This window comes from Mytilus trossulus, chromosome 4 (assembly GCF_036588685.1).
Source record: "Mytilus trossulus isolate FHL-02 chromosome 4, PNRI_Mtr1.1.1.hap1, whole genome shotgun sequence".
In the NCBI taxonomy this organism is placed as follows: Eukaryota; Metazoa; Mollusca; class Bivalvia; order Mytilida; family Mytilidae; genus Mytilus; species Mytilus trossulus.
In genome coordinates this window covers 25,470,575-25,496,929 of record NC_086376.1, presented here as the reverse complement: position 1 = coordinate 25,496,929, position 26,355 = coordinate 25,470,575, and the positions used below count along the sequence as shown (strand labels likewise).

Genomic DNA, 26,355 nt, shown 5'->3' with positions numbered 1-26,355 from the left:
CAACAGCCTGTAGTTCAGTTGTTGTCGTTGGTTTATGTCTGTCATATTTGTTTTCCGTAAATTGTTATGTAATAGATTACGTCGTTAGTTTTCTCATTGTTTTATATTTTTCATGCCGGGGCCTTTTATAGTCCACCATGGGTATAGTATGGGTACGGTTGCCTTTTATTGTTTACATTCACTTCATTTTAACTTTGGTAGATAGTTCTGTCATAGTATTTTTGTGTTTTGTGTTTTTTGGCCCAGTAGGCTTTACATTTTCTGAGAAATAATCGTTCGTCTACAATAAGGCGCAATTTCCTCACAATCAAGTATTCTGTGGGCTTCTATCGAAATCTGCAGTGAAAAATATAAATGACAGTTGTTTTTTGTTCTGATAGATTGCATTATCCTTAAACAGTTTTTGAGCACTTCATTTTGAATTTACCGGACTTTCTCATGCATTTTACAAACCTAAATTTTCCAGCCTCGTTTGTGTGGACCAGGTCAGGCCTTCAAACAGTACTTTGATCATGTCTAAAATAAGCTGCTAGTTATTATTTTATTGCCTAAATTAACAGTACGATTGGATACAAGCAACAACTTTACATAATACTATTCAAGTAATTCAAAAATTAAAAGTTCAGGATGACAGTAAATATATAGTTATATATATTGAAATATAAGTAGAGAATAATAATATACAATAGATGAATTAACATAAATTATGCAACAATCATGAATAGATATTTCTTGAAATGGTAGTGTTTTGTTCAACAATTAACCAAATCGTATTTAGAATAATTTCAAAATTAAATTCTTTTTGTGTAATAAGTTAAAAAGTGTACGACTTTTCCAAAATACTGATTTCTAGACTTGACAAGTACAATAAGTGTTCATGGTATTCTAAAAAAATTAATATACAACTATTATACGTTATTTGGACTAACAGTTGTCAAACAAAAGCAAAAAAAGTTCATGGTGTATTCCTAAGTCGGTATCTTTGATCGTTCATTCGTCATCAATGTGCATTTATATATGTACTTGCAACTATATATAACAATCAACAATCAACCAATCATCAATGATCATATGAGGTATTATTACATATTGCGGGAATATGAATGACGCTATAATTATATAGTCTTGACGTCACATAAAAATTATGACGTCTTAAAATTAGATTCAAAGGTCAAAAAAAGTAAACGGCATGTTCACGGTACCATGATGTGTGTCTTCATAATATAGATGTCTCGATCAGGTAAGTTAATTGATTCTTTGAGTTTATTTTTAAACTGCCACCCTGTTGCAATGAATACACTTTTTAGGAATAGAGTGTCACAGATAGGTTAAAAAAAATCATTAATGGGAAGTGTCTAATTGTCCAATCTGGCAACCCATTCGTAAGACATCCTATTTCTCTGTCAAGTTGGGAAACCATGTTTCCGATAAATTGTTTGAGTCTATTCTTTTTTAGCGATCGCATAGCCCTGGTACTTTGCCCAATATGCGCTATGAAACTACAGTGGTGAATCTCTTAAGTAAACTAGCAAAAAAAACACTAGGTATTTATGCAGTTGCATCAAAACCTTATATATATATTTCAAGAGATAAAATTTAAAAAGGTATTAAATTTGAAACCATTCATGGATAAGGTGAACAAAAACCAACGTGAAAAAGACTATACTAGCCTAAACAGTTACTATATGGTATGCAAAACTCGATATATAGTGAATTATTCATTTTTTATTGCCGACTTTTTCTAGCCAGCACATAACTTTCTGGTTTGACAATCTATTAAAAGTCCCAGGTATATAAAATTTATGGAATGATGATGTTTATTTTTTACATTAACACACAACATGGATAAAATCTCTTTGTTCTTACTGTGCTCTAATCAGAATAATGCACAGCTAAGGTGACTACCTCAGATATACTGCACAGCCGTCAAATATCTATTTTACCTTTAGGGGCGTTTCCTGAATTCTGAAAGGGGTGTGCCATGTAAAAATAAAAATAAAAGTTTTAAAATTTCAACGAGTGTAGCGAGACTAAAAACGTTTCGTTCTCGAATTCAAGGATGAATAGTCTATTTGACCCCCCCCCCCCCCCCCCTTTCACACACACAAAAACGAATCCGCCATCTGACTTGAAGTTACTAAAAAGTTAATAAATTAAACAATTTGTACAAACATTATTGTTTCAAAATAAGAAAAAAATGATGGATTGATTGTTGTGTTAACGTCACTTTTCGATGGGCGTCAAGTTGGTTACCTATTCCCTATTCGTTACCTATTCCCTATTCGTTACCTATTCGTTACCTATTCGTTACCTTTTCCCTATTCCCTATTCGTTGCCTATTCGTTACCCTTTCCCTATTCCCTATTCCCTATTCGTTGCCTATTCGTTACCCTTTCCCTATTCCCTATTCGTTGCCTATTCGTTACCTATTCCCTATTCCCTATTCGTTGCCTATTCGTTACCTATTCCCTATTCCCTATTCGTTGCCTATTCGTTACCTATTCCCTATTCCCTATTCGTTACCTATTCGTTACCTATTCGTTACCTATTCCCTATTCCCTATTCCCTATTCGTTACTTATTTGATTTTTGATATCCTTCCCCCTTTTAATTATGGCATGGAATAGTTTAATATGGCTGCCGTTACCATGGAAACGGCACAATTGTGAAAAAAAATAGTTTTTGGTTTTTGGTGAACTGTTTGGATATGCTTCAACTCAGAATCATCATATTTTAAAACAATGTAGGTGCCAACTATATACAGGTGTTGGATGATTTTGGCGATCATTGGAACTACTATGTTGCCATGGAAACTACACCAAAATTTTCAAAATTCTCAAAATGCTCAAAACTTCATGAAACTTCACAGTAATTATGAGCAACATTGGTTGATGTGGCAGTTGGAGTTAAAATAGGCAAAATAGGTCTTGTTACCATGGAAACAATGCAAAAAGGTCAAAAAATTCAAAAATAAGAATTTTGAGTAAACTGGATGAAACTTTACAGGAATGGTAACTGGCATAGGCAGAGTTGGATTTTGAAGTTATAATTTTCTAAATGGCCGCCGTAACCATGGAAACAGCAAAAATATCCAAAATTTCAAAATGTTCAAACTGAATGAAACTTAGCAAAAATGTTACTAGACATGTGTAGATGCTCTCTTTGCCTTTGGAATTGTCAAAATGGCTGCCGCTCACCTGGTAATAGGGGGAGGGTGCCATCCGTTATTGCTAGCAATTACAAATCTAGTTGTTAATACTCTTACATATGGTAATAGTTCTAAATTTGTTGAGGTAAAATGATCTTTTTATGACCTATTTATATGTGTTTGTGCTCAACCGATCCTTTTACTTCATGTTCATGTTTTTTATACGTTCTACCTTTTAACTGCTTTATGTCCGTATGTTTGAAGATGGATCTTGGTTCGACGGGATGAAATCACCGTGTTAGCGCTTGCATAAAAAAGAAGATGTGGTATGATTGCCAATGAGACAACACTCCACATTAGACCAAAATGACACAGAAATTATCAACTATAGTTCACTGCACGGCCTTCAACAATGAGCATACCCAAAACCGTGTAGTCACCTATAAAAGGCCCAGACACGACAACCTCATACAATTCAAACAACAAAACTGACGGCCGTATTTCATATACAAAAAATAAACGGAAAATGTAACACAAAAACAAACGATAACTATTAATTTCAGGCTCGTGTCTAGGGACAGGCACATACTAACATAATGTGGTGGAGTTAAACATGTAAGCAGGGTGTACATCGTTTCGGAGCATGCAATTACCTTGTTAAATTCGTTCCATCACTCGCTTATAATTCGCTTATAATACGTGTATCTTACTTAACACCTTTTAAAACATGATTTTCAATTGTTTTGTTGTCTCTGGTGGAAGATTTGGGCTCTAAGAGGTGACCTAATTCTATAAGTGCATTGTATCCGTTCCAGCGCTCGGATAATACCCTGTTAAATATTCGTTACTTATTCGCTTTTAAAAGGTTTGTTGTACGTTGCACCTTTTAGAAAAGGATTTTCTATTGTGTTCATATCTCTGGTGGTAATAATGTGTTCTTATAGATGAAATACCCCTATTAGCGCGTATGTACCCGTTCCAGCGCTCAGATAATACCCTGTTACTTATTCGTTCCTGATTTGCCTTAAATGCACGAAGTATACGTTGCACCTTGAAATAAATCGTTTTTTAATTGTGTTCATGTCATGTGTTCACGTTGCACCTTTTAGAAAAGGATTTTAAATTGTCTTCATGTCTCTTGTGGTAACAATGTGTTCTTAGATATTAAATTACCCTATTAGCGCGCATGTACTCGTTCCAGCGCTCGGTAAATACCCTGTTACCTATTCGTTACCTATTCGTTACCTATTCAGTTATAATACGTTTGTTGTACGTTGCACCTTTTAGAAAAAGATTTTTAATTACTTTGAATTATAAATCACAACCAGACTAGACTTTGACTTATAAATCACAATTGTCTCCATGTCACTTGTGGTAACAATGTGTTCTTAGAGATGAAATGACCCTATTAGCGCACATATACTCGTATCAGCGGTCGGTTAATACCCTGTTACCTATTCGTTACCTATTCACTTATAATACGTTTGTTGTACGTTGCACCTTTTAGAAAAGGATTTTTAATTAAAATTCATATCTCTGATGGTAATAATGTCTTCTTTTAGATGAAATACCCCTATTAGCGCGTTTGTACTCGTTCCAGCGCTCGGATAATACCCTGTTACTTATTCGTTCCTGATTTGCTTTTAATGCACGAAGTATACGTTGCACCTTGAAATAAATCGTTTTTTAATTGTGTTCATGTCTCTGGTGGTAACAATGTGTTCATAGAGATGAAATGACAATATAAGAGCGCATGAACCCGTTCCAGCGCTCGGTTAATACATTGTTACCTATTCGTTACCTATTCGTTACCTATTCGTTACATATTCACTTATAATACGTTTGTTGTACGTTGCACCTTTTAGAAAAAGATTTTTAATTGTCTCCATGTCACTTGTGGTAACAATGTGTTCTTAGAGATGAAATGACCCTATTAGCGCACATATACTCGTATCAGCGGTCAGTTAATACCCTGTTACCTATTCGTTACCTATTCACTTATAATACGTTTGTTGTACGTTGCACCTTTTAGAAAAGGATTTTTAATTAAGTTCATATCTCTGATGGTAATAATCTCTTCTTTTAGATGAAATACCCCTATTAGCGCGTTTGTACTCGTTCCAGCGCTCGGATAATATCCTGTTACCTATTCGTTCCCTATTCGTTTTTAATGCGCGGGTTATACGCTGCGCCTTGAAATAAATCGTTTTTTCAATTTTGCCCATGTCTCTGGTGGTAACAATGTGTTCTTAGAGATAAAATGACCCTATTAACGCGCATGTACCCGTTCCAGCGGTCGGTTAATACCCTGCTACCTATTCGTTACCTATTCGTTATCTATTTGTTGTACGTTGCACCTTTTAGAAAAGGATTTTAAATTGTCTCCATGTCTCTTGTGGTAACAATGTGTTCTTAGAGATGAAATTACCCTATTAGCGCGCATGTACTCGTGGTAATAATGTGTTCTTATAGCTTACAAAACCAGATCATCTTTCTTTATTTAAACTTCATTATTTCCAATCATATTGACTCTGAAAAATGACAAATCAGTAAATGAAACCAAAAGGTAACAGGGTATTAGTCAAACATAGAAAAAAAACAAGACAACAGTGAAATTTTATTAATTAACAAACGAATTATAAGTGAATAGGTAACGAATAGGAAACGAATAGGTAACAGGTTATTTACCGAGCGCTAGAACGGGTACATGCGCGCTAATAGAGTAATTTCATCTCTGAGAACACATTGTTACCACAAGAGACATGGACAAAATTGAAAATCCTTTTCTTTAAGGTGGAACGTACAACAATCGTATTATATGTGAATAGGTAAAGAACAGGTAATGAAAAGGAAACAGCGTATTAACCGAGTGCTGGAACGGGTGCATGTGCGCTAATAGGGTCATTTCATCTCTAAGAACACATTGTTACCACAAGAGACACATACACAATTCAATAACCTTTTTTAAAAGGTGCAACGTACAACAAACGTATTATAAGTGAATACGTAACGAATAGGTAACAGGGTATTAACCGAGCGCTGGAACCAGCATACGCGCTAATAGGGGTATTTCATTTAAAAGAACACATTATTACCACCACAGATATGAAAACAATTGAAAATCCTTTTCTAAAAGGTGCAACGTACAACAAACGTACTATAAGTGAAAAGGCAACGAAAAGGTAACGAATAGGTAACAGGGTATTAACCGAGCGCTGGAACGGGTACATGCGCTGTAATAGGGTCATTTCATCCCTTAGAACACATTGTTACCACAAGAGACATGAACACAATTTAAAAACGATTTATTTCAAGGTGCAACGTATATCACGTGCATTAAAAGCAAATATGGAACGAATAAGTAACAGGGTATTATTCGAGCGCTGGAACGAGTACATATGCGCTTATAGGTGTATTTCATCTATAAGAACATATTATTACCACCAGAGATATGAACAAAATTGAAAATTCTTTTCTAAAAGATGCAACGTACAACAAACGTATTCAAAGCGAATAAGTAACGAATAGGTAACAGGATATGGACCGAGCGCTTGAACGGGTACATGCGCGCTAATAGGGTCATTTTATCTCTAAGAACACATTGTTACCACCAGAAACAAGGACACAATTGAAAATCCTTTTCTTAAAGGTGCAACGTACAACAAGCGTATTATAAGTGAATAGGTAACGAATAGGTAACGAATAGGTAACGAAAAGGTAACAGTGTATTTACCGAGCGCTGGAACGAGTACATGCGCACTTATAGGGTAATTTCATCTCTAAGAACACGTTGTTACCACAAGAGACATGGAGACAATTTAAAATCTTTCTCTTAAAGGTGCAACGTACAACAAACGTATTATAAGTGAATAGGTAACGAAAAGGTAACAGGGTATTTACCGAGCGCTGGAACGGGTACATGCGAGCTAACATGGTAATTTCATCTCTAAGAACACATTCTTACCACAAGAGGCATGGAGACAATTTAAAATCCTTTTCTAAAAGGTACAACGTACAACAAACGTAATATAAGTGAACAGGTAACGAATAGGTAACGAATAGGTAACAGTGTATTTACCGAGCGCTGGAACGGGTACATGCGCGCTAATAGGGTCATTTCATCTCTAAGAACACATTGTTACCACAAGTGACATGGAGACAATTAAAAATCCTTTGCTAAAAGGTGCAACGTACAACAAACGTATTATAAGTGAATAGGTAACGGATAGGTAACGAATAGGTAACAGGGTATTAACCTTGCGCTTGAACGTGTACATGCGCGCTAATAGGGTAATTTCATCTCTAAGACCAAATTGTTACTACAGGAGACATCGAGACAATTTAAAATCCTTTTCTAAAAGGTGCAACGTACAACAAACGTATTATACGTGAATAGGTAACGAATAGGTAACAGGGTATTAACTGAGCGCTGGAACGGGTTCATGCGTTCTAATATAGTAATTTCATCTCTAAGAACACATTGTTACCACAAGAGATATGAACACAATTAAAAAACGATTTTTTTCAAGGTGCAACGTATACTTCGTGCATTAAAAGCTAATCAGGAACGAATAATAAACAGGGTATTATCTGAGCGCTGGAACGGGTACATACGCGCTAATAGAGGTATTTCATCTATAAGAACACATTATTACCACCAGAGATATTAACACAATTGAAAATTCTTTTCTAAAAGATGCAACGTACAACAAACGTATTAAAAGCGAATAAGTAACGAATAGGTAACAGGGTATTAACCGAGCGCTTGAACGGATACATGCGCGCTAATAGGGTCATTTCATCTCTAAGAACACATTGTTACCACCAGAGACATGGAGACAATTTAAAACCCTTTTCTAAAAGGTGCAACGTACACTAAACGTACTATAAATGAATAGGTAACGAATAGGTAACAGGTAATTAACCGAGCGACGGAACGGGTACATGCGCTCTAATAGGGTCATTTCATCTCTAAGAAGTGCCGGAGTGCCGGGAGAAAACCACACACATTTGATAGGAAAACTGACAGTCCTAATCAATTAAAACTGAAGTCGAAAACCCCAGCACGGGCGGAGTTTGGCCTCAAACCCTCAGTGTTGACTGTCTAGTGATTACTGTACAAGAACTACATATACTTATTAGCAAACGAGGCCCCTGATAAAAAAGAAAGGTTTCTCCTTCCTGGTTTATGATCTAAACTGCCTTAACTGGGACATGAAATATTTATTTTATTTTGTGTACACAGTGTAAATCTTAAACCAGTATTTCAAAGTCAGAACAGATATTAAATAACGATTTTTTTTTGTAGTTTCTGCCAAGAAAGAAATCATGTACTTAAGAATATTCAAAGAGTTTTAAACTCAATAAATTTTATTACGATTTTTGGCATATTTATTTGGGTATCGAACTTAAATTTGGGATCGGGTGAGGGTGAGGGGGTTAAAGATTGGATAGCAAGTCATTGTTTCTGTTTATCTAACATTTTAAATGTATGTACTAAAATCTTCCTGGTTTAATATTTCTCTAAGCAATATCATTAAGGAAAGAAAAGCAATTAATCTTTACTCCATAACAACGATTTGAAAGTACAATATGTCAAAGTATTAATCATCACTGATTGCAAGAAAAAAAACAACGAATAAATTTAACAGAAACGATAGAAAAAATACAATTAAATCGCATATAATACAAAATTTGAGGAAGAAGCTTAAATATAAAAAAAAATAATAATTTAAAACTTACCATTGGCAACCTCTTACTTCATAAAGGCTCATGTCACCCTTTCTTTACTCTACAAGAAACTTTATTCAGGAGCCGTGGATAGCGGAACATCGTTTGCATATTGCTGAAACGTTCACGTAAATTGATGGCGTCATGTGTTAAAACAGTTATTGACCAGTCAAATCGGTACATTCACAATGATATAATCTGCACGCTCGTGTGACCCTTTAACCCGAACTCTTTCGTCGTTCGGGTTAATCAGGGTCACCTAAGCTGTGCCGATTTAATCCAATATACCGACTGAAAGTATATCAGAAATTGAATATAGTGTACCCAAATGTGGAAAGGACTATTATCCAGATTTATATAGTACGTACATTAATCATACATAGAAACTGATAAAATCCAACAATTCATAAATATTGTTTATTCGTCTTTCTATTATAAAAAAGAATGGAAGTTAAATGTCAGCCAAGGAACAATTATTGCTTATTAGCCTTGAAACTATTCGATTAGAAAATCATTGCCTACGGTTTTTCAACGAATTTGATTGTCAAATTAGTATAAATCAAATCATGTTACAAAAGATAAAGGTCAACTTAAAACACAAAAATTATTAAAATGTCAAAGAAGACCGGATTGGTATGTTTTTGTCTTCCAAATAATAAAATGAAAACTAAATGAATGTCAAACAAGCATTTTTTACAACATCGTTTTGTCAAATAAAGACAACCAAAAAGTCGAATGTCAAATAAAACAGCCGGATGTGAAATAGCAAGCAATTTCCAATTTCTCTCTTGTGTGATTTTAAAAAAATAATAAAGTTGAATATAAGTGTACGGAATATTGGTCTACAGCTACTGTAACGACATTAGAAACTAGTATATTCTTTTGTTTAAGTGACTTATAGTGGGATTGACTCATGGACTGTCGAATGTTGTTCTCGTTGATCTTTTTCAGATGAATTTTCAGAAATGCACTTATATTGTTTGCAATAAACACACGGCAAAATCATTAAACGCATTTCATTTCTGAGTTTTGCACTCATTGCAATGTAAATGATAAAATTAGAGGCACATGCAATCACAGTGAAAAGTTTTATAATTTCAATGAACAGTTTTAGATCTTTCAAATCGGCATCTTTGTAGTCTATGACTGTATTAATCATGTAATTCATCTGTTCGGTGTACGGCGAAGAAGCCAATATCAATAACAGTAGATGGTCAAGTAATGAGTTATACAGCCCAATAGAACAATCGGTGTAATCTGAAAAATGGATAATAGTTGTGTCCATGCATAGAGTCCAAACTCTGGCGACTTCATTTTCAGAAAGGGTCTTAATTGTCATGGTATCAGTAAGATTTGCAATAACTTGATTTATCAGTTCACTATAACCATGAACGACAGAATTGCGGGCTCTGCTTGCAAATACTTTATCGATGTCATATTTCATAAATTTAAATATTGACAAGCCCATATTTAATTCAGATTCATTCTTGCAACTTTTATTGAAAGCTGCAAGTTCGGTTCGATCATCTGCATTAACGATCATTGAGCAGTACGTTGATACTACAATTTCGGTTATTAGCTCTTGGCTTGTACCTTTGTAAAAACTTGGGTTTATAAGCGTTGAATTTAAAATGTTGTCATATCGCTGTTTAATGGACACTTGTCTAGTCATGTACCCGTTTGGGTCAAACTGAGTTGTGTGTTTGTGTGTTGTTGAAAATGCTATTATATTTTCTAGAAGTTCAGCTACTCGTTCTTTTTTTAGTTCTTCATCTTTTTTAGAACTGCTCCGATTAGTACACCCGGCTTCATAATCCATCGTTATCCTTGATGTCATTCGATCCAAACAATCGTGTGCATCTCTCCCTATATCTGTCCTAACTGTTTTCCTAATATATGACGTTTTGTCTGTTCTTCCCCAGTATGCATTAGAAACGGTTCCATTGATGTAAAGCCGGGGACATTCTGACACTACAAACACCACAAGTACACAAAGGATCAGTATGCAGGAATTTCTTTCGTATTTTGAAAATGTATTCTTTCCTCTCAGTTGTTTCCGTTTACATAGTTTATACGTTATATAGACAGTAGAAGTTAACATAGCTGCTACTGCTAATGCCAACAACATAGTGTATATGAGTGGGTAAGATGTCAGGGCGTAACTTTCTAATTCTTGTGTTGGCTTTACCATTTTACATATATCGTTTTGTGCTTCACCGAACTGAACCAATAATGCTCGAGGGAGATGTATTGAGAGTGAAAAAAGGAAACATACGCAGCATACTATTGCAGATTTCTTTGGAGACATGTTTGAACGAGTCCATATTGGAAACGCAATGGCTATCATTTTCTGTAAACCTAAACACGTGGTTAGCAGTACAGACGTCAAATGAAAATTATCAGCCATTGGTGTGGTCCAGTAGTGTATGATACAGTACGGGGGTGGTAAATCGACAACTTTGCTTGTAACATATCTATAAAACGGCGCGAAAATAGGTTCAATGCCATAAAGAAAAAATGCAGTGAGACCATCGGCAAGTGCTAATCCCTGCATGAGTACTGTCGATGTTGATATAAGTTTTCTGGAAGTAAGTGTCCAACAGACAATTATGTTCATCAGAATAGCCAAATATGACACTAAAGGTCCGAAAACAATGTTCAGCCCGAAAGGTATTCGCTGATATAAAAGAACAAACATCTTTATATCTTTGTATTCTTACTCTGTTATTATTCCTTTAATGTCAAATATCTGAAATTTGAAATTAACATAATTTATAGTGTTTTATATATATCTGAATGTGATAATCTTCAGTTCGGTCTCTTATTGCATCTAATTGTAAAAATCCATTTATCTTATATATCTTATTTCATACTATAAAATTTCATTAGTTACGAAGTTATAATACATGTATAAGTTGAAATAATCAAATATTTGGCTTCAATCTTCTGTAACAATTCGATTTTCTAAAAGATTAGATTTGAGTAGGCATTCATATTTTCCCGCAAAAAGTACAATCTCCCATGCAGAGTTATCAGTCCTTGAGAGTGAGAGAGAACAAGGAATGATAACTGTGCATGGGATCACAGGCACTTGTCTCAGAAAAAAATTCCTATGCGTTGACACACATGTACGTGTGCATAATATATATGAGAGATTTTTTACTTAAAACTATATTTCTAACGACAAAACATTTCCATATTATTTATTTATCTTCTAAAAAAATATTTTTAGGAGTATTGAAAAAATGAATTTATAACTAGCGAAAGAAATGTTATTTTGCAATCGATAATGTCCGCGTATTTATCATATTTATAGATAGGTTACAATCACAACACGAAAATAACGTAATGGTAATCTAGGCGACAGCAATACACCGGAATCCGATGTAAAAATCGTCGCTGCTATATTACACAAAGTATCTTGAATTATTTGTTTATATATACCGGGTTACATGCTAATCGGCAATGTTAGAAGCTTAGACGAGGATAGTTATAGATCGTGCCCGTATTCAAAGAAGGTCAGGTTAGTGTTAATTGTAGACCCAGCCTAGTCCCAAAGAAAGTTAGACGAGGGTTAATTGTAGACCCAGCCTAGTCCCAAAGAAAGTTAGGCGAGGGTTAATTGTAGACCCAGCCTAGTCCAAAAGAAATTTAGACGAGGGTTAATTGTAGACCAAGCCTAGTCCCACAGAGCGTTAGGCGAGGGTTAATTGTAGACCAAGCCTAGTCCCAAAGAAAGTTAGGCGAGGGTTAATTGTAGACCCAGCCTAGTCCCAAAGAAAGTTAGGCGAGGGTTAATTGTAGACCCAGCCTAGTCCCAAAGAAAGTTAGGCGAGGGTTAATTGTAGACCCAGCCTAGTCCCAAAGAAAGTTAGGCGAGGGTTAATTGTAGACCCAGCCTAGTCCCAAAGAAAGTAAGATGTAAGATGAGAGTTAATTGTAATCGGTGCCATGTTCCGAAGAAATATAGACGAGGTTTAAGGTAGATCATAAGTATATATTTTTTGAGACAGAATTTTCTTATAATTTGCCAAAATGAAGATTTTACTATGCTTTTTTTCAAAAATTTAATAAAAAAAGTATGGGTCACCGTGCTATTTTTCAAGCTATGAGAGGTTGAAAATTGCCAAAATTTGGTAAGTGTGTTCATGAAAAAACACATAAGGGCGCATAAAAAAAATCTATGAGATAGAATTTTGAAATAAATTGTGAGAAGACAGGTTTCATAATATGTTTAAAAAAAATAAAAATAAAACACATTGTCACCGAATTTGTTTTCTAAGTTTTCTTGCTACAATAAAAAGAAAACACATTGTCACCGAATTTGTTTTCTAAGTTTTCTTGCTACAAGTAAAAATAAAATAAATCCCTATTAGCCCAGTATAAATTTTGCACTAAAAGAGTTAACTCCCCATTAAATGGCTTATTTGATGAAAATGATTTTAGAACCCTAAAAAATGATATTTGTTAAAATGTTTTGTTTGAAAGAATTAATTAACAAGTTTTCTTTATATAGAAAAACAGTGTAACCATTGAATTACAAATCTTTCTTTAAATTTGCAGATTTTGGCAAATAACTAGACCGATTTTGTACTGTGATTGTACAATCCAAGATGGCGGTATACCATCAATCTACATTAACTGCAGATGCTTCCATGTCCCAAAGATAGTATATCCATACAGAGCAGAAGACTTATTATATATAATTCCCAGCCAAACTCTTTTACTGTAAAGGGGGTCTATGAAAGAACTGCATGTATTGGCAGCTTTACAACACAAGCAATTGGTCGAAGGAATTGCTTGTGTTGTAAAGCTGCCAATACAAACAGTTCTTTCATCAGCTCCGTTACCTATAATGTGGGGTTCACACATTGCTGATTATTGCTCCCGTTTGAGATCAAACGGCGACAAGACACAAAAAGTGAAAAAGTCGGATTACTATCCTCAATTATTTGGAATGTCCTATCATTGTCTGAACGCAGTCGTTTAAGTTCGTAACAGATTTCTACGGGTCGGGAAAAGTCCGAATAGTTCGGCAAAGCACTCCGACAGTTAGGTGCGTCCAGTAACATTCGAGCCTATTTTGTCTAGTCTGATTACAACCGTGACTAAATCGTGACAGATTCTGATGTATAGGATCAAAATCCTAATAATATTCAGTGTTGTCTGGGCGGTGTCCGGAGGAACTGGAATGATTTGGGGAAATTTTGCATTACTGTTTTTTGCCGATATAGTCCAGATTGCATTCAGATCTTGTCGATTGCGAACCGTCTTTGCCGAAACCGTTCCGGAACAGTCTCGTTATAAATACGAAATTCGACAATGATACCCACGTCAGAGTGCCGACACTTAGAGAATAATATACGACTGAGACCCGATAAAGCCGTCAGCGTCGGTTCACTGTCTGGTTACTGTCTGATCTCTGTCGGATTACATTCGGAAAAATCGGGACGCAGTCGTCACACAGACTCGGTCGAATTTGACCATGCGAAAGATACAAATCGGATTAGAAGCGGATTGAGAACGGGATTGTCGGGACAAATTCGCTTGGAAGCGGCTGAATATCGACGCATCCTGGACAATATCTGATTGTTGTCGTGATTATTTTTTTTTTTACAAATTTTGATTAAAGTTTGAATTTCCATCAACGGTTCACAGGATCTTGATCTAACTTTTGACAATTTATTTATCGGGAATGGTCCTGTCAAGGACGGCAATAAAAATCGTGAATGTGTGACCCCAGCTTAAACAAAATTATAACATCTATTCAAATTCCCACTGTAAAACGGAGAACTCAATTATATATTAACATAAGACACTTTGTGGGAGAAACAATGGAGAAATTAAAATTCGGCTAAACAACCATCGTTCATGGTACAAAACCAACAAAATCTGTCCTCTCACAAGACATCTTCGTTCAACGAAACATCATTTTGAAAATGTTACTTTCCAAATCAACACCGAGGGACACCACGGCGAGAAGGAGAAGAGAAAACTTTTGGATCCACCAACTCCACACTTTAGAACCTGATGGTCTTAACGAAAAAGACGAGAAAATATACAGGAAAGATAAAGAATAATTTTAATACACAGCATCGTCCTTTTTATTCTGTTATATTGGCCAATGGACGTTGATAACTTAAACTATCAATTTTGTAAAAATCTTGAACTTCATCCAAATTATGTATTATTTTCAAGGCAGCTTAATTCAAGTGCAACATATACATTGAGCTGCAAAAGTTTCTTATCATCTACATTCGATTTCACCTGGATAGATGCACAGGTCATTTTGTGGAATTTAGCGGAAAGTTTGTGGACTTTAACGGCGATGTGGAATTTAGCGGTGTTGTGGACTTTAGAGTAATTGTGGAATTTAACCGTGCCATAATGCACCCTTGATAAAGCTAGTTGGTCTAGCGAAATATTATGGCAAATCGTTCTCGTCAAAACAATGTTTAAACCCTTTTTTTCGAAAACAAAATACACACTGAGATTTAAAAACCTAAAATAACACTCTGAGAAATCGAAATTACACACTGAGATTTAAAAAAACAAACTTACTGAGAATTCAAAATTACACGCTGATATTTTAATTAGACACACTGAGATAAAATAAATTGAAAAACACACACTGAAAATTGTTAATTACACCAGAGACATATATACACATACATATGTCTCTGATTACACACTGAGATTTCAAAAATACACTCTGAGATTAATATGCAAATTACTAATGAATATTCATGAGATGAATAATTCAACAGATTAATATCTTGATCTCAAGAACTCTTGTCATTATAATGAAATGCGATTCCTTCAACCAACATTCGTAATAAATTTCAAAACTTAACATCGCTCATATTCATAAGTTTGTTGCCTATAATTCAGATCATTACTACCAATGTATCGGGGTTGTTTTTTTTTTTTTTAACTTAATACCGTTTAAGCAAGGGTGGTCCCTTTTCAAAAGTCTTCCAACTGTTACCCTGATTTCGCAAGGTATTTTTTTTATATTTTTGTTACGTTTATATGCTATTATAGACACTTGATTAAAGATTTCACTGCATTCTTTGTTTTTTGGCAGATTGTTCCATTGTTTTCTTATAATTTTGATAAAAGTTTTTCACCATTTGGTTATATTTTGTCACAAATAAGAGTAAGAGGGTATTTTCTTGTTCTTGTATTTCTAAAGGTTTTTTTTTATAAATAATTTGGAACCAAATCGAAGGACTAACGAGTGCTGTCCCCTAGTTGTTTTTAGCTTGTAATAGATTCAGATTCAGTATGCTAATTAGATATGTGCGCATAAAAAGTGCGCACAAATCTCAGTGTGTAATTTCAAATTCTCAGTGTGTGTTTTCAGTTTATTTATTCTCTGTGTGTCTTTTTGAAATCTCAGTGTGTTTAATTTTCAATTCTCAGTGTGTAATTTTCAATTCTCAGTGTGTAATTTTCAATTCTCAGTGTGTGTTTTTTTGTTTTGTAATCTCAGTGCGTCTTTATGAAATCTTAGTGTGTAATTTTTAATTCTCAGTGTGTGTTTTGAAGGTTTTTTTAATTCTCAGTGCGCTTTGTTGTAATTCTCAGTGAGTAAAATTTTCGAAAAATGGTTTAAACATAGTTTTAACGAGAACGGCTTGCCATAAAATATTGCGTTTTTTTTTTTTTTCATCATTTTGTAAATATTCTACACACATTGTTATATTTACATACTAAATACGGTGTGTTAAAATTGCATTGTTAGGCAATCTATAATATATATACATGTGTGTGTTGCTGCTAGTTTAATATATTTTTTAAAACTACAATAAGTTCACAATGATATATTTATACACAATTAATTTGCATACCTTATATTTTTATTAAGATGCATCTCTAGTGAATGTGTGTTCTTTCTCTATTGTGATGTGTACATTTGTATATTTTTATGTTTCCTTATGTAAAAATTCATTGTACATATAATGATATATTACGTAAAATAGGTTAAACACCTTCCTTTTTATACAATTTCTGAAATCTGAAACAACTTGACACGCAAATGTTTTTATTATAGTTCACATTGAAGATCATTGAAATGTTACAGCATTGTGGTTTTTCTTTTTTTCAAGCAGTGTAGGTGTGCGGTTGTTATTCATATCTTAGAAGGTTTTTTTGTATGTGAAGGCAACAAGAGCATTACGTGTTACAAAATCCCTTGACCGTTGGACCGTCGGTCCCATTTTCGTTCCCACATTCTTACTTAAAAGAGGGGCGAAAGATACCAGAGGGACAGTCAAACTCATAAATCGAAAATGATCTGACAACACGATGGCTAAAAAATAAAAAGACAAACAGACAATTAATAGTACAAAAACACAATCTAGAGAGAATAAGCAACACGGACCCAACACAAATCTGGGGTGATCTCATATGCTCACGCACAAGTAAGCAGATACTGCTCCACATGTGACAACCGTCGTGTTGCTCATATTTATTATTACAAACCCGTTAACATGGTTAAGTTTCTTCCATCTTAATTTTATGAAACTCATACACATTGCTAAGAACCAATTGGCATGCTGTGAGTCACTTACCCTCCCTAATTAATTGGATATGAACGATGCTACCAACGAGAGAAATTCTGCATCACCTTCCGCATTTTAACGTTTTGATGGAATGTGGATTACCATGGCGCGTGGTGCATATTTAGCAGGGGGCTTGACCATATCGACGCACCTGGTCTCGCACCGTTCGGAGTTCATGGCTGTCAATCTCTGTCTGTGTGTGTTTATACTTATTCGATTTATGCCTTTGAACACTATTGTACATTGTATTCATTTGAATATTCACATACTTGGTATGTGTAATAATATGCAAGTGTTATTATCGCATTGGTTGTAAAAATTGCTATCTTTTTAGTAAAATAAATATACTAGATATATGTATATTGTCGGAAAATATATATACAACTATTATTTATTTGTATGAGCTTTAAAAACAGGTATAAAAGCGAGACTCGCCGAGCTTTTCTCTCGTTTCGTAGCGAGTACAGATAAATTATATATCTTCCGACAATGAACATCTAATTGTTTTTATACTGACATTTACCTCCAACACAGGAAACTCTAAATCATTGTCTCATTTTTTTCAAAGACATCGACTTAGTTTAAACGCGGATCGCGAAGAGGACCCCATATTGAATACGCTATAAGAAATATCTATATTACCGCTTGCTATTCAATAGTTGGCTGATGTGATTGCAGGATAAAAACAATAATTTAATCATTGAAAGACTTCATTACAACAATATACATGTTGTCAAGACGTTTTGCATTTTATTTTCCTTAGAATCAATGTTTTCTACCTTTCAAGTTTAAAATCTGACGGTTGAGCGATGTTCAATGTTTCTCGAGTATCGACTTTTTGGAATAATTATAACTAGTATGTTCTCAATCGTTACAATTATCAGTAAATTTTGTACATTTCTTTTGAAACAAATAATCAAAACATACCACTGATTAAAAATGTATATTTATAAAGTTTAAATCACATACAACTAATGACATAATAACTAGTTATTTACCTCAACGACTTTATATCAGCTTTTGCTAGTGAACCTAACTTTGTCTTCGTTGTTTGTAATATTAATTCTTAATTTGGTCTTTCTTATATACAATCTGATTAAGTGACCTAACGGAAACGTACCGGATAAAATGGATGAACAAGATATACGGAAAAATTACGAAGGCGACAATAATAATACATGTAAATCACATACAGCTAATGACATAATAACTAGTTATTTACCTCAACGACTCTATATCAGCTTTTGCTAGTGAACCTAACTTTGTCCTCGTTGTTTGTAATATTAATTCTTAATTTGGTCTTTCTTATATACAATCTGATTAAGTGACCTAACGGAAACGTACCGGATAAAATGGATGAACAAGATATACGGAAAAATTACGAAGGCGACAATAATAATACATGTAAATCACATACAACTAATGACATAATAACTAGTTATTTACCTCAACGACTCTATATCAGCTTTTGCTATTGAACCTAACTTTGTCTTCGTTGTTTGTAATATTAATTCTTAATTTGGTCTTTCTTATATACAATCTGATTAAGTGATTCTTCAGCTTTCAGTTTCATTGTCCGTAAAAACTCGTTTCTTGGAATAAAAGAAACAGGTGATAAAGATTTATATCTTTTATAACCTAACGGTCCTTCTTGTCAATATGTATGGTTACATCGAATAGAAAAAAAATTACGCAACCATAAAAATATTTCCGTGTCTGTTAGCTTTTAAATTGTTTAATTAAAGGGTGGAAATATCAGATATCTGTCAGATTTATAATTTTTACAGTAACCCCGTCACAAGTCAAGTCATTCAGGTGAACATGTGATACTATAGTAGTTATCCTGGATTTCAAGTATGATAAATATATGTATCTTTTACTATCAAAAACAAGTAAAACTCAAATCATTCAGAATACCTAGAAATACGTTTTTTTCTCTTTAAATTTATGAACATGATTGTAATTTTTTTTTTAATAAATATTAAATACAATTGAATTCACCTCATTCCTGTAAAATCATAGCATCCCAAAGGGGGCGATTGATATGCATTGTGGTCGAAAGGAACCAAACATTGAATAAATCGGGGGGGGGGGGGCGGGGGGAGGGGTCGTTAAAAAAAAAAATTCCTCGTGTTTCAATTTTGGCTCTGTGTAAGATGTTCTGTTTTGTGCGCATGACAAGGCTGCTTTAATCACAGCACATGTGGTGCCTTTACAGATTTAAGACAACCTGGACCATATGTTATCAGTTGTTTTTTTGTTTTTTGTAGAAATGTTCATAATTCATACATAAAAGTACCAAGTATAACATTAATTTTTATGAATTTTTCAATTGTAAACAAGAATATTTCACTCTAAAGCAACATGACACGATGTTTTTTTAAATGGTTTCTCTTTCTACTTTCATTATTATAATATATAGATCCTACTATTACATTTGGAGATAAAGACTTTCGTTGAATTTTTTATTTGTTTTAATAATACGATACGTTTTTCTATTGTATTCACTAGTTTTAATCGCTTGAAATCATTCCTTGACAGCAAATTTCGTAAGCATTTACATGATTCATTGAAAAGTCTTCTCGTCAAACCAAATCACAAGGAGAGTTATTATAGGCTAATTATTACTATACGAATTTCCGCTATAATCTACTGTCTAAGGTTAACTGCGACTATTTGTTTCAATTTCGACTCTTTTTCAAGACCTTTATATAAAAAATCCAAAAGTTAATCGTTTCTAAGATTAACAGAACATGATATGCGTACAGAATGTTGTAGTCACGTAAGATTATAAGTATATAAATGTCAAGTTGTATAACTCGTTGTGTGTTTCCTTACGACTTTTTTCTTTCTTTCAGTGCATTTGCATAGAAATATATCAACAGAGTCAGATTACCACATACTTGATAGAAAGAGCTTTGTAGAGCACATATTACCATGACAAAATTTGAACAGAAATCAAAGTAAGTTCCCGCTGTAAAATATGCTGTTAAAAAAATAAGAAAAACAGCCAGATTAAAAATATTATGCTTTCTACAAAACATGACAATACAATAAGTGGTAGACAGACTCTGTTCTAGTGATTCGGAAGTCTGGACTCAAATCCTATAATGCTTTCCTTATTGTTAAAAATGTATGCTATCGAAAACAATATAGTGAAACATATGTTTTGATTATGTTGCTCAAAGGCATTGCTGTCATGGCTGAAAATAGAACAAAGGGATAAAAGACATGTAATCATATATCCCGAAAAAAACGTTTCCAGAATCACGGTCAAAATCTACCTACAATATATTAAGGTTGCAATTCTGTAAATAAAGAAAATGCAATTTCCTATAAGAACTCCCTGTGCGACTAAAACTGCCACTTTTACTACTGATGAGGTTTCGTAAAAAAGTATATCCCAGACCGGAAAGTTGATATGCACTACTGTTTTATTCAAAGGTCAATTTATAGGGCTGTGTCGCATAATTTCAACATTTATATGCCCTGAACTTCTAAGAGTATAAACTTCTACTAAAATGCTATACTACATCCACTTTTGGACCTCATAAGAATTAAATTTTAGGCGCTACCATGTCACATTCCCAAGTTATGTCTCTATGAGATGAAACACAGAGATCATATTTGGGAGCCAGTACGTCAACACATTAACATATCTATAACTATCCCTAAAAGAAATGTGGCTTGTGGAAATATATGTATTCATAGTGCAAACTAAAGACTGAAATTGTCAGACGATAGTAGTACATAAATTATATTTTAGGTACCATCAACATGTTTATCTGTATTCAGGTTTTGAAATTTTAGAAATTTTGAATTTCGCGTCATCCTTTATAAACCAGGCTCAGCCTTTTTTGTAGTTCCCTTTCATTTGCATCCTGTTGTTTATGAAGCAACTGTTATATATCATCTAGTAATGTATATTAACATTCTAATTTTAGATAATAGATAAAGGTATGGATTCTAAATGCCATATAGATCAGTATCAACTAAAAGAGGCATCAGTAGTTTTGACAAAGCTGGATGACAAAATATTTTCACAGGATACATTAACTGTTCTCTCAGATAATGATGCAAATAATTCTACAAAAAAATGTGAAAATACATCAGCTAACCAAAATATAGGAGAAAGTCAAACTCCTTTGTCTGATAACATTACACAAGCAAGTCGCAAACGTAGAAGGAAAAATGAAGCACCAAAAAGAAAAATAATGAGAATAGATTATGATGTTGACGATGATATTTATAGGACTTATTCAGAAGACAGGTCCTCTATTGATAGTGATATAGATGTAGACTATTGTTTTACTCATGAAGAGACTCCACGCCATCTTTACATGACGTCTGGTTGTGGTAACAACAATGCAAATAAAGGGGGAAATGAGGACAGTATAGACACTGATAAACCAAAACTCTATAAAACACCAATATATATCATGAAATCTAAAAGCACAAAAAGTCCAGAAGATTCTCAACCATGTCTTAACTCATCTATTCAGACAGGAATTACCGACCCTGTTACACCGCACAGTAGTGTTGAGTCTGATGAATGTGATTTTATAGATGTAACTACAATAACCGACTCCATAAACATACAGAGTCCTGTAAATTCACAAGATTGTCAGGTTACTTCAATTGATACACGTGAATTTACCTGCCATGTTAGTCCACATAGTCCTAAAGAGTCTCTGCGAAGTCATGTTAATTCAGACGTTCAAAATGAAATTATCAACCCTGTTAATTCTATTACAATCAACAGCGATACTGTTCCCAGACCTACAACAAGTGAAAACATTTCGAATAAACATAAAGTTGTGCTTGAAAAAGAAATAAAACTAAAAAAAGAGAAAAAAGTGCCAAATATTTTATCCCGAGCGAAAAGAGCATCGAAAAAGCCACTTAAGCTTAAAGATACTAGTAGCTCTCTTGTAGAAATAAGACCAAAACCACACGAACACTTCAAAATCACTACTGCAGCACGTGCTTTGTTAGATGACACGTTAAACAAACATGCCGTTTCACCAATTAATCGTCCTGTTTTCAATCCAACATTGCCAATTATACTTAAAGATGCCTCAGATAAAGGAAACTCAAAAACTGACAAAAAGCAAACATCGCCAATTTCGTCCTTAGCTAAAAGTATCGACACATCGTTAACTTCACAAGTAAAGACGCCAACCAATGTCCCACTGACTGTTAACAAGTTTGCTTTGTCAACCACAGTATCCACAGCAATTAAACCGACTATGTCAAAACCGCAGTATAGCTCGAGGTTGAGGTCAAAATCTGGTACAAAATATATAGTACGAAAGGATAGTATCATCAGTACCAATATATCAGATTTTCTAGAACCTTCATTTAGCAGTAAGCTGACCAAAGAATTTGGTAGTAGATTGATTTTAAAACTTCCCGAGAAATATTTGAATGAAACAAAGTTTTTTAAGAACTTTTCGCCTGAAATCCAATCAAAACAGTCTGACAGCGAAGTCCAGGGGTCTTCCGGATTACAGATATCGCCAGTTAATGTTAGTCCGTCTATCCAAATAAACCCTGCTCCTAAAGCATCCCCGATTCTCAAGCTTACACATTCGAAGGAAGATTATCAATACGTAGATGCCGATGAGAGGCCAATATTTTTACGAAGTAAAGGGGGACTAGATGATATAATGCAGGAACTTAATATGATGAATCCAGAGTTACCGAAATCACCTGATGTGGCAACAAAACCGGAACAGATAGAGGCAAATTTTCAAATGATTATTCCAAACAAAGAGAGAAAATTCAGCGTCAAACAAATAACCCCTTCTGGTCTATTCTTGTCTAACCTAAAAGGTAGACTAATGACGCATACAAAGTCCTCTAAAAGTACAGGTAGTCTGTCGGTACAAGATATTACAAAACCACACATTGTGCAGACTTTTAGTATGCAACAACAGGTCGAAAGAAATGAGAAAGACAGGAGACTTATAGAGGGGACGATCTTCAATGATTTACATAAAAGTGATGACATATCTAAGAGAAAGAAGAATTTTGAAAAAACTTTTAACTTTGATAACGTTCAGGTTTATAGCAAAATGAACAAACTCCAAATGAGACTTAACAAGCCACTTTCTGCAGAAGAGCTAAAAGGTAGATCAGAAAATTCCACACAAAGGCTTCAACAAAGTTCAAATCAGCAAGAATTGAACGGTAATTGTTTTGCAGATGACCAATCTAAACCCAACAGTGCGTTGCTTCATAACGGGTTTCAACAAAAGAATGAACATGATAGCAGTAGGTTGTCAAAAATGGAGCGAGCCAGTACACCATATCAAACGTATAACGAGGGATTAATCAGCGTCACTCAAATTAAACAGGAACCTGTAGATACAATGGAGGAAAGTCAAATGAAACCGGAAGGTGGGAAATATGGCAAGATAGATGATGTTAATTCAAACGTATTACTTAACGACTCAAAACCGGTATTTGTAAGTACAAATGAGATAAAATCGGAACACATTGATTCAAACGAAGATTTGCAAAATGGTAACGAGAAAAACAAGTTACACACATACAAAGACTTGCATAAAATAAATCAGTTTGACGAGAAACCTATTCTTGAACCAAGCAAAGAAGGGTTAATGAAGAATACTAAAATACCAGACGGACGAACCATTTCAATTGAGTGCAACTATGAATATAAATTTGATGACCACGCTTATACAAGATTAGAAAGAGAAGCATCTAAAAGTAAAGGAATCGAGTCGGAAATGTATACTAAACAGAATGAAGAAAACAGTCAGAAAATACCGCTCACGGTGCAAGAATTCGAAACAGATCTTATTTCAGAAACCCTACTTAAGGCACAGAATTCGATAACATCTCCTGCGAAAGTTGCTTCAATACCTGTGTATGCTGTGCGCTGTGGAGAGAAAGTTGTTTTGTTTCCTGCATCTAAAGCTGTCACTTTGGGAAAACCTACAAAAGCAGAAATTCTGCCTAAACTGGCACCGACGCCAACCAAATCACCAAAGCAGGTATCCCCATCTAAAAACATAAACAAAATTGCAATGAAGAAACACCAATTAGAGAGACAGAAAATGAATTTTGTCAAAAAATGTGCCTTAAACTGTTCACAGGAATCAAATGCAAAAAAGCTAGAATTGGATGTAAACGATCTCATTACTAGAGACTTTAAAAACATCATTGGTAAGAGACCAAAGAACAGCATGAAACATATGTGTGCTGTTGTCGTGCAAATAACTAGATCTTTGGACAGCAAATTTACTTTTTCCAAAGATGTGTTGGCTTTAAGTTTTACCAACGGATCAAATCCTACTCTTGTCAGGTGGCATACAGATGGAATACATTCTGCTTTGGTTACCTTCAACAACAAAGGTAAGATTCAGCATCTAACTGTAGACCGACTGTTATCAGGATTTTATTGTTTAAGTTTGAAAAATAACCCGGTGATACGAAAAAGCAGGACGTTTGAGGGGTTGTTAACCTCAACATTACCAAATGAGGACCTCTTGCATTCTGAAATGGATTTCCTTGCCGTTGGTGAAATCAAAAGCATAATGGACCCAACACTTAGGAAGCCGGATATAAAACCTACTAATGGTATGACATTGACTGAAGCATTATCAGACGTTTTACCTAAAGATTTAATGCAGATGTATAACCCTGCCGTGAGTGACAGGAGTTATATACCAAAGGTACATGACAAATCTTGGTACTCGCTTGAAAAGTTCGAAACTTTTACTAGAACATATGGTAGAAAGAGAGGATATCATACAAATGGATGCAGACTACCCGGAGAAGAAGTGGTCAATTGATTTATACTTGTGCTATTTTATAACGGTTTAAGACCGTTCAATTTAAAACTCAAACATTTTGTTCAACTTATTTTTGATTTATAAATCCTTTTGTGATGAGTGTCATTCTGAATATTTGAAAGAAATATCTTTTGGTTTATTAAGCGTTTAGTTAATGTAGAACTTTATATCATGTATACAGTAAATAGTACATGGCATAAAAAGATTTATGTTCTCTCGTGAAGTTTTTCTTCTTTTTTAAGTAACAACTTTTGCGTAGGCTTGTATTGTTGGCTTGATATAGAGCGTTACAACATGCTTTCATTAAATTTACATGATATGCTTCTGATATTTCATTTTAATATGACCTTTCAAAATTCATACTACATGTAGTACTAGAGATAAAATAACACAAAAAAACACATAGAAGGAGATATAGAAAAGAATGACACTAAAAATACAGAAAAAATGAAATATAGAAAAGAATAACACTAAAAAATACAGAAGAAATGAAATGTAGAAAAGAATAACACTGAAAAGTACAGAAGAAATGAAATGTAGAAAAGAGTAACACTAAAAAATACGGAAGAAATGAAATGTAGAAAAGAATAACACTAAAAAAACCCAGAAGAAATGAAATGTAGAAATGAATAACACTAAAAAATAAAGAAGAAATGAAATGTAGAAAAGAGTAATACTAAAATAAACTGGGCCAGAAGAAATGAAATGTAGAAAAGAATAACACTAAAAAAATCAAGAAGAAATGAAATGTAGAAAAGAATAACACTAAAAAAAACCCAGAAGAAATGAAATGTAGAAAAGAATTACACTTAAAAATACAGAAGAAATGAAATGTAGAAAAGAATAACACTAAAAAATACGGAAGAAATGAAATGTAGAAAAGAATAACACTAAACAAAACCCAGAAGAAATGAAATGTAGAAAAGAATAACACTTAACAATACAGAAGAAATGAAATGAAGAAAAGAGTAACACTAAAAAATACAGAAGAAATGAAATGTAGAAAAGAATAACACTAAAAAATACAGAAGAAATGAAATGTAGAAAAAAACAAGAGTGCACACACTGAAATGTCTCGCCTTCTTTACTAA

At 34.1% G+C, this 26,355-nt stretch overlaps 2 protein-coding genes across 4 annotated transcripts; one reads left to right on the top strand and one right to left on the bottom strand.

Annotated features, from left to right (window-relative positions):
- Positions 1-1,124: 1,124 nt before the first annotated feature.
- Positions 1,125-25,587, top strand: LOC134714945 (uncharacterized). Its single transcript, XM_063576675.1, has 3 exons — positions 1,125-1,240; positions 20,303-20,407; positions 21,389-25,587. Exon 3 carries the CDS (start codon positions 21,404-21,406, stop codon positions 25,262-25,264), a length of 3,861 nt encoding a protein of 1,286 aa, XP_063432745.1. The 5' UTR covers positions 1,125-1,240; positions 20,303-20,407; positions 21,389-21,403; the 3' UTR covers positions 25,265-25,587.
- LOC134714944 (uncharacterized) lies at positions 8,896-18,973 on the bottom strand. 3 transcript variants are annotated; one of them, XM_063576671.1, is made up of 2 exons: positions 18,891-18,973; positions 8,896-11,626 (listed from the first exon to the last, which is right to left on the bottom strand). In XM_063576671.1, exon 2 carries the CDS (start codon positions 11,573-11,575, stop codon positions 9,773-9,775), a length of 1,803 nt encoding a protein of 600 aa, XP_063432741.1. In that variant the 5' UTR covers positions 11,576-11,626; positions 18,891-18,973; the 3' UTR covers positions 8,896-9,772. The 3 variants fall into 3 exon arrangements, with proteins under 3 accessions (XP_063432741.1, XP_063432744.1, XP_063432742.1); XM_063576674.1 differs by lacking the exon at positions 18,891-18,973 and adding an exon at positions 18,667-18,711; XM_063576672.1 differs by lacking the exon at positions 18,891-18,973 and adding an exon at positions 18,443-18,546.
- Positions 25,588-26,355: the final 768 nt, after the last annotated feature.

Excerpts from the sequence above, each read along its gene's own strand:
- LOC134714944 (XM_063576671.1), bottom strand. The coding sequence starts at position 11,575 with ATGTTTGTTCTTTTATATCAGCGAATACCTTTCGGGCTGAACATTGTT.
- LOC134714945 (XM_063576675.1), top strand. The coding sequence starts at position 21,404 with ATGGATTCTAAATGCCATATAGATCAGTATCAACTAAAAGAGGCATCA.